This window comes from Corythoichthys intestinalis, chromosome 9, assembly GCF_030265065.1.
Source record: "Corythoichthys intestinalis isolate RoL2023-P3 chromosome 9, ASM3026506v1, whole genome shotgun sequence".
NCBI classification, from domain to species: Eukaryota; Metazoa; Chordata; class Actinopteri; order Syngnathiformes; family Syngnathidae; genus Corythoichthys; species Corythoichthys intestinalis.
Window position 1 is genome coordinate 12,275,789 of NC_080403.1, and position 8,930 is coordinate 12,284,718.

Consider the following 8,930-nt stretch of genomic DNA (forward strand, 5'->3'; position numbering starts at 1 on the left):
TGGGCTACTCTACCAACCTCTGATTGTAAGTGACTTGGTAAAGTTGTTAAATTGTCTGTTTACAAACCTGTTAGTGGGCAGTTTGTGCGTCTCTCTTTCTGCCACTGATATTCAATACCTTTCATCTTTCTAAAGGCAAAGCAAGGACGTTATATTTAGAATTGCGTGATGTGTAATTCTCTTTGTTTTTATGTTGAATTTAAAGTACCCGTCTACTCTACTGTACAATTTCTTTCTTGAATGTTTAATAAGAACACTACGGACACTGGGACCCAGTGGATACGAAACACTGAGGTCCTCCCTGCAACCATGGGAAGGAGGAAAGGAGGGAGAGGGAGGAGAGTGGGTTGCCTGCCGTGTATCTTTGCACACATTCCCATCAGCATCTTTTGGATGGAACCACATCTGTAGTCAAGCAGGATGGACGAAGCAAAAGAAAGGCCAGGAAGACGAGCAAAGCGGTCCGCGTTCATTGCAGGTACATGATGCTTCTTGAAGGGGAGATGCACCTTATTCTCATCCAAACCCAAAGCAGCAGTGTGAGGAAATATTCTTATTCAGGTACATGATGCTATATACACCCCCCCCCTTCCCACACACACACACGTTTGATTTCCACCCCGACTCTCGTCTGTTTCCCCTCTTATATTAAAACAATGAACGGAATGAATAAACTAAATTTACAACGACAGAAATAGCTCCTTGCTTCACACTGTGGGTGTAATGTATTAATGATTAACATAAATGAGTGGGTGGTAAGACATGACTAAACCTGGCAGGAGGGTAAAACTGAATTGGGGCATCCTGTTGTTTCATATAGTGGTTAGCGGAGACAATTTTGGGATTCAGTCTTAATTTGATTCCAGTGTTTTAATCATCAACATCCCAAGATTTGTTTCCTGCCACACACCAGTAGCTCTTTGTATGTCCTTGTGCTCAATAAGTTGGAGACAGCTGTCTTGGCATGCAATGGAAAGTGCTTCCAATACAGACCAGACACTTCATTACACAGTTTCTAATAACATCCAACACAGGAGATATATGCTTTTACAACCATGATGGTGTTAACTTCTCACTAGGGATCATTTAACAATACTACTGTATGTTTATCATTGTGCCTTTAGTTTGAAGTGGTGTTTGCGGAACTCTACACTGTGCGCAATTGCTTGTTTTTTTTAGTTATTTCACCTACTTGATGATGAACAGTAGAAATACTGTACAATTAAAATAAGACTCTTTTGTACTAGACTAGATATGAGTGTGCCTAATTTGGAGCTGGACAGTATAAAGATTAAATGGTGGGCCCTACTTTTATAGACTGCACCGGTGTGCTTTGGTGCAAAACGCCAGGAAAATACAATATTCATTGCAGCCTAGACATCAAGGGCGTAGGTTTGGTCTCAATATTGGGTAAGGACAAAATAACAGCATAACCTGCATGTACACTTTTTGGTGGGAACGCGACATGAATTAGACCGAACACTTTGGGTGAGTGGGGGTCAGAGCTACATATCTCACTAATATGAATCCAATTATTTGATAGGCTAAATTATCAATGCAAAATAAATCTATTGATTTATATTATAACCTTTACTATAACTATTACTAGAGATGTCCCGATGAATCGGCATCCCGATCAATCGGGTCCGATCACCTCATTTTCAAAGTATCGGAATCGGCAAAAAAAATCGGCCTTGCCTATATATATATATATATATATATATATATAGATATATATAGATATATATAGATATATATAGATATAGATATAGATAGATAGATAGATAGATAGATAGATAGATAGATAGATAGATAGATTTTTTTTTTTTTTTAATTAAATCGTTTTCTAATTATATTTAACATTACAAACATAATATGTTCTAGGGCTGTAAAACGATTAAAATTTTTAATCGAGTTAATTACAGCTTAAAAATTAATTAATCGTAATTAATCACAATTAATCGCAATTCAAACCACCATAAAATATGCCATATTTTTTCTGTAAATTATATATATTCTGTAAAATAAATTGTTGGAATGGAAAGATAAGACAAGATGGATATATACAGTGGGGAGACCAAGTATTTGATACACTGCCAATGGGAAAATCCATTGGCAGTGTATCAAATACTTGTTCTCCCCACTGTACATTCAACATACGGTACATAAGCTCTGTAGTGGGCAATTCACTCTACTGTCATTTAAATCTGTCTATGCTGTCCTCACTCCGAAGCGTCTACTTTTTCCAAAGCTAGACAGCTAGTGAACAACGCCTTAATAATCAGACTTCTTCCTTTTTCATCTGATTTATTAATAAAATGGCCTCAAACCACTGTCCTCTTTAGACCGTAGTGAAACTACAAAAAAAAAAGTACACAAGCATTGCATTAGCAACAACGTTAGCTTAGCACACTATACAGGTTCACTAAACATAAACAAAAAGCGTCTCATACAAAAAATAGAACATTTCGCTTATTAACATAATATGTACGTTCTTTACAACAACCATACTTACGGACAAATCTTGTCCAAGGATCATATAAGCACAACATTACAACGTAGGCGTCAGCCCGAGACGTTCAGCCATAAGAACTGGCAAGAAAAAACTAAACCATGTCGCAAAGCGACCACAAGAGTTCGCTGTTGTGCTGCAGCACAAAAAGCCTTGCTGTAAAACTTACCAAAGGCAGAATACTGTCTGAGCGGGACATGTGCGTTAATTGCGTCAAATATTTTAACGTGATTAATTAAACAAATTAATTACCGCGCGTTAACGCGATAATTTTGACAGCCCTAATGTTACACTCATCCAGAGTCTTTAGTTTAGACTTAAGGTAGGGTTATCAAATTTATCCCGATAATGGCGGTAATTAAATTTTTTACAAATGTATCACGCATTGCACGACCCACTCACGCATTGTCGCGCTCAATTTGTAATGGTGCCGTTTTACCTATATAGAGAGATAAAACACAGCGTAAAATGAGTAGAGAGAAATTTGGCAGCCTTTGGTGCCTTTTTTTAATTGGCTAAAGCCTTACAATCCCTCTGGCTACAATTAGAAACATCATGGGAAGCAATGTGGGGAAGCAAGGTAGCAATTGATCTTTTTTTTAATACCTTACATTACTTCCCAATGCAGAGAAGACATCAATTGGTAGCACTACGCACAGTCATGGTTCCACTTCCCATCATACATTTGGGCGTGGCTACAGTATCATTTAATGAAAGCTCAACAAATAAACTAGATGGCAATATTTAGTCACAATATACAAAGTCACAAGTCTTTCTATTCGTGGATCCCTCTCACAGAAAGAATGTTAATAATGTAAATGCTCTCTTGAGGATTTATTTTCATAATAAACAAATACGGTACTTATGTACTGTATGTTGAATGTATATATTCGTCCGAGTTTTATTCATTTTTTTCTTAATGCATTGCCAAAATGTATATGATCGGGAAAAATTATCAGGAATGATTGGAATTGAATCGGGAGCAAAAAAAAGCAATCGGATCGGGAAATATTGGGATCGGCAGATACTCAAACTAAAACGATCGGGATCGGATCGGGAGCAAAAAAACATGATCGGAACAACCCTAATTATAACTTTCACACTGCAAATTTATAATGTCTTAATCTGATCATTTTTCTTAAATCTAGTCGAATATTTTTCTCCATCTTGTTTTGCGTGTTAAAAGAAAAATGAAAATAGGGGAGAACGGGGGTAAACCTTGGTTCACTACATTTCTTACAGTTTAACGAACGTCAACATTAGAAAACACATAAAGGAGGATATTCCTTTCAAAGCAGCTTCCTACTGGAGTTTGGGAAATTCACAAACATTAATGTTAGGTGAACTCTGACGCCGGTTGGACTTTCAGTAGCAAAATTAGTGGTGTGTTCCCTACCTCCACAACATTGACTTCCTTTTACAGTACTTACAGTGGCCGCTGCTGGCGGAAAAAAACTTCTAATATTTCTCATCTTCCAAGGGGGCGGATGATGCGGCATGTTGTATTTATGTTGGGGCTGTGATTGCGTTTGTGTGTGTGTGAGGTGGGGGGGAGGTCAAGTCATCAGTCAATCAAACGTGTTTGAGGACTAAAAAAATGAACTGGCACATTCAGCAAGTGAAATGGTCCATGTAAGTCTGTACTAAATGAGACTAATTGATTTAATAATGGGAGGGTCAATTCTATCCTTATATGGGAAGACGATCTAAATTACATATGTAACTGAATTCATTATATAATGCAAATAAGTTGCTTAAAAGTTGGTGGGGACAATTTGAGCATCTTGAAAAGTTGGTAGTGTCGTGTCCCTACCGTCCTTATGCAAACCTACGCCCTTGCTAGAAATACACAAACATTAGTAACCTGGGAGAAAGATGGCTTCTAAGTGCTTCTTTCACTCTGCAGCTCTCCTTCACCAAATGAATGTGATGTGTGAATGTGACTTCCTCGTACCAAGTTGGCTCAAACCTTCCATTGAGCATGCAAGATTCCACTTGTGTCAGGCCGAAAACGAGCTCCGTAAACAGAGTGGTCACCATTAAAGGGAATTCAAGAAAGCCCACTGATTGCTTTGGAAGGAGTCGGTAGAGGACCTTGCCATAACCAGTGCATCCCGCCCTCTTTCCAAATTACAGGCTCTACTCTCACCATGAAGTTACCTAAATCCCTTTTAAAATGCCTCTCCTGCTGGTCTAGATTTAGATTGAGTACAAATATAGGGCCCCTTGTATTTATATGATCAACAGCGAAGATGTATGGAAGGTGTGTGCCCCTAAAAGGTTTATAGATTTTATTTTCAAGTGAATGAACGTGAAAATAAATTCACTGCCATTGTGTCACTAAAATGAGATCTCTTGAAATTGTTAGTTCATTTGAGGATTGATTTTTTTTTTATTCTCTTTCCTCAGGGGAGCTGTTGACTGACAGGAGAAGTCAGGATTTTGTAAATGAAAAAAATTGGTAAAAACCTCATGTCTGTCTGACTGCAGGGCAGCACCCTACCCATTTCCCAGCGTCTGACCTCTAGCCGTACTTCCTGGCTGTGAAGAATGGGTGATGGTCCAGTGACGGACCCTGCCCGCCCGCCTCATCCTACCCTTCAATGGAGCCAGCATGGAACGCCTCCAACCTGCCTCCACACCTCCCATCCAACATGTCTACCTCTGCTCTGGCCGAGGGCTGGCCTCCGTCCCAGTGGCTAGCCCTGACTGCCATGCTGCTCATGGATCTGTTGGCTGTGGTGGGAAACGTGGCCGTAATGACGGTCATCGCAAAAGTCCCGCAGCTCCACAAGTTTGCCTTTGTATTCCACCTGTGCTTGGTGGACCTGCTGGCGGCCTTGGTTCTGATGCCCCTCGGCATGGTCTCCAGTCGAGCTTTCTTCGGGGAGGCCATGTGCCGGAGTTACCTGTTCCTCAGCGTATTCCTGGTCAGCGCTGCCATCCTCTCCATCTCAGTCATCAACGTGGAACGCTATTATTACATCATACACCCCATGCGTTACGAGGTGAAGATGACCGTCGGCCTGGTAGCGTCAGTGCTGGTAGGGATATGGGTGAAAGCCTTGGCCATGTCTGCTTTGCCGCTGCTCGCCTGGGTCCTACAAGGCGCGAGGACTCCCCTCCTGGAGGGTAGCGGTGGAGGTGGGGGCGTCTCATCTCCCCCTGCTCAGGGTCAGAGGCGCTGCTCCCTGCACTGGACAGGGGGTGGATCCAACCGTTTGGCGTTCATGGTCTTTTTTACACTACTTTACTTCCTGTGCCCGCTGCTGGTCATTTTTGTTGTGTACTGCAATATGTTCAAAGTGGCTCGGGTAGCCGCCATGCACCACGGACCTCTGCCCACTTGGACGGACACGCCTCGTCGCCGCAGGTCAGAGTCACTTAGTAGCCGGTCCACTATGGTCACCAGCTCTGGGACGGGGACCGGGACCGGAAGGGAGACCCCGGGGCGGCCATTAGGAGGAGGGAAAGCGGCGGCAGTGCTGGCTGGTGTTGGAGGCCAATTCTTGTGTTGCTGGCTGCCCTACTTTTCTTTCCACTTGTACTCTGCTCTGGCTGCCAGCCCTCCAGCTGCATTGGCATCTCTGGAGGAGGCAGTCACCTGGATTGGCTACTTTTGCTTCACCTCCAATCCTTTCTTCTACGGCTGTCTCAACAGACAAATCCGGGAGGAGCTGGGCAAACACCTGCCGTGTTTGTTTCGTCGAGCAGGGCTAGAGGTGGAGGACAGGCTGCCCAGCCGTGAAGGCTCCATAGAAGAAAATTTCCTCCAGTTTCTTCAGGGCACCGGCTGCAACTTGGAACCTCAGAATTCACACAGCACCTCCAGTCCCAAGGGGGAAGCCTGCCGGCCAATGGCTCAGTCACAAGCACCTGAGCCAGCACATCCACTACCTGCTGATTTTCGTATACCCGGGCAAATCGCAGAGGAGACGTACGAGTTTATTGAGACTGATCAGGCGAAAAACAACCACATCGATACAGACACTTAATTCTTTTATCACAGTATCCTTATCATCTAAGTGTTCAGGGGTAGCTACACCGCAGTATTATTATCAAATGAGTGCAAATGAGAGACAATATTCTGCATATTCTCAAGAAGAACCCAATGTTCAGTTTTGATCACTGTCAATGAGCTAAGTCTTGTATTTTGATATCTCAAAGTATGATGATGATGTGAACTAAAACCACAATATAAATATACAGTATTCCTAAATTAATACCTCACTGACTGTTCCTATCAAACCAGCATTATATTGCAAAGACAGACATTTTAAAACAACTCTTAAATCAGTTCCCCGTAAAGTCCCTGTAAAGTGTCTGGTAAGTTTGCCAGAAATGTTGTTACAATCCAAATTTGAATAAGAAAAAAATGAGACTTGAAAATCATGAAAAATCAAGCAACGCTCTCTGCTTTCAGATTCTGTGGCCGTGTCCTCCAAATGTGTTGATGCCACTGCTCAAATCTCAACTGCCAATCAAATACCACAGCTATCAGCTGGACACACTGGCTGTCTTGTCAAAATTATTTTTATTATTTCCATTCCCTCTCTGTTGTGTACTCACAGCCAACAACGAGGCACTCTAAATTGTTTTTTTTTCTAAGTAGAAACTGCTTTTAAGGGCATAAACATAGCAAGTCAGTTCTTTTAATGCAAATGATGGCACTCAAGTTCTTCAAACATGTACAGTCAAATGTACAGTATTTGGGAAAAAAGCAGAATTCACTTTGAAGGGTGTCTTAGCTCTCTATTTGTATTGATTTGCCTCATCATTTTCTCTGTTTTTGAAGATGTTTGAAAATTACAACATAAAAAATTGACATTAAGTGTGAATTTAACTTATTTAAAGGCGGGTTTAAGGATAGTGACATTAATTTAAATGGTAGAAAAAAGACTGTACAGTGAATAATAATGTTATCATTATTGAGCGTCTTACCTTAAGCTGGTATCAAGCTGAGATGCTCGCCTTTGTTTACAATTTTTTTCTTAATAGATTACTCAATTATTGTGCAGTGATTTTCTGCCTTTGGAAATCACATATGAAGACTATACGCATTGGTACAAATGTAGTATTTGTTTCTCTCACTGATGAGCTTGACAGTTGGGTTTTCATCAATAATAAAGCCTGTCTAAATTCATCAAGTCAGTTTGGCACACATTGTGTAACCCACATCTGATGGAAAATCTACAGTTCACTGTTTTTTTGTTCATTGGATTCATCCGTAAGCCAGGCCTATTAGGACTGTAAACTGACTCTACAACTTGTTTTTGCTTAAAGATGTAGAACCCTACAGTATATTACTTGATGCACAGCATTTGATCGGTATGGCTACGTTCCTTTAAATTCTTTCAACTGCTAAATTATGTAATTGGTAGACTTGTAAGTGTGCTTTGTGTGTACTGTACCGCTTTACACAATCGTTTATTTTCTTTTTAAATCTGTGAGTGTCGAATACATGTTTTAAAATTGATTGCAAGGAGCCTGGAATGCTTTGACCAGTTGCTGCCTTCTTTGTGAGTCGGGGAGATTAACTTCATGGACGAGAAATGTATTTCGTTTTTTCCTTGCCTCATCAGGTTTTATGTACATGATAAACCTTGAATATGATAACTACATGCAGAAATGATCTAGATCGCAGGTGCTTTACTACCATGGACACAGGGTTACTAAAAAGTTATGTTGTTTTGAAGTGAGAGATCTAAAATCAGGAATGAGCTTGTATCATTCATTTATCATGTATAAATATCCTAAATTGTGAATGATGTGGAGCGTTTAAAAGTTAAGTTTAGTTTTTGTTTTTTAAAATATTGTCCTTAAAAAGAAAGAATGGCTTGCACGTGTGTAGAACATAAACAGCAAAAGGTTCCTTGAGAACTATGGTTGTAATAAAGAGTTTCTATGTTTTTAAAAGAGCACTTGTGTTTTTTCATAATTAATATTTGTCCATGGGTGGAAAGCTGCTCTGCGGCAGGGCCCCGGAGGTGGATGAGATCCGCCAGGAGTTCCTAAAGGCCGTGGATGTTGTGGGGTTGTCGTGGCTGACACGCCTCTACAACATCGCATGGACATCAGGGACGGTGCCTTTGGACTGAAAGAGGGATCACACTCCTCAGCCTCCCTGGTAAAGTCTATTCAGGGGTGCTGGAGAGGAGGGTCTGTCGGGAAGTCGAATCCTGGATTCAGGAGGACCAGTGTGGTTTTCGTCCTGGCCGTGGAACAGTGGACCAGCTCTACACCCTCGGCAGGGTCCTCGAGGGTGCATTGTAGTTCGCCCAACCGGTCAACATGTGTTTTGCTGATTTGGAGAAGGCGTTAGACCGTGTCCCTTGGGGAGTGGTTCGCCAGCAATAAGTCTGATTCATTCCCAGTGAGGGTTGGACCCCGCCAAGTTTGCCCTTTGTCACCGTTTCTG

At 41.4% G+C, this 8,930-nt stretch overlaps 1 protein-coding gene across 3 annotated transcripts; it reads left to right on the forward strand.

Moving 5' to 3' along the window:
- Window positions 1-341: 341 nt before the first annotated feature.
- On the forward strand, window positions 342-6,827 carry LOC130921931 (G-protein coupled receptor 61-like). 3 transcript variants are annotated; one of them, XM_057846311.1, is made up of 2 exons: window positions 342-478; window positions 4,922-6,827. In XM_057846311.1, the coding sequence occupies exon 2, from the start codon at window positions 5,116-5,118 to the stop codon at window positions 6,505-6,507; it is 1,392 nt and encodes a 463-aa protein (XP_057702294.1). In that variant the 5' UTR covers window positions 342-478; window positions 4,922-5,115; the 3' UTR covers window positions 6,508-6,827. The 3 variants fall into 3 exon arrangements, with proteins under 3 accessions (XP_057702294.1, XP_057702293.1, XP_057702295.1); XM_057846310.1 differs by having other exon boundaries at window positions 362-561; XM_057846312.1 differs by having other exon boundaries at window positions 362-561; window positions 5,003-6,827.
- Window positions 6,828-8,930: the final 2,103 nt, after the last annotated feature.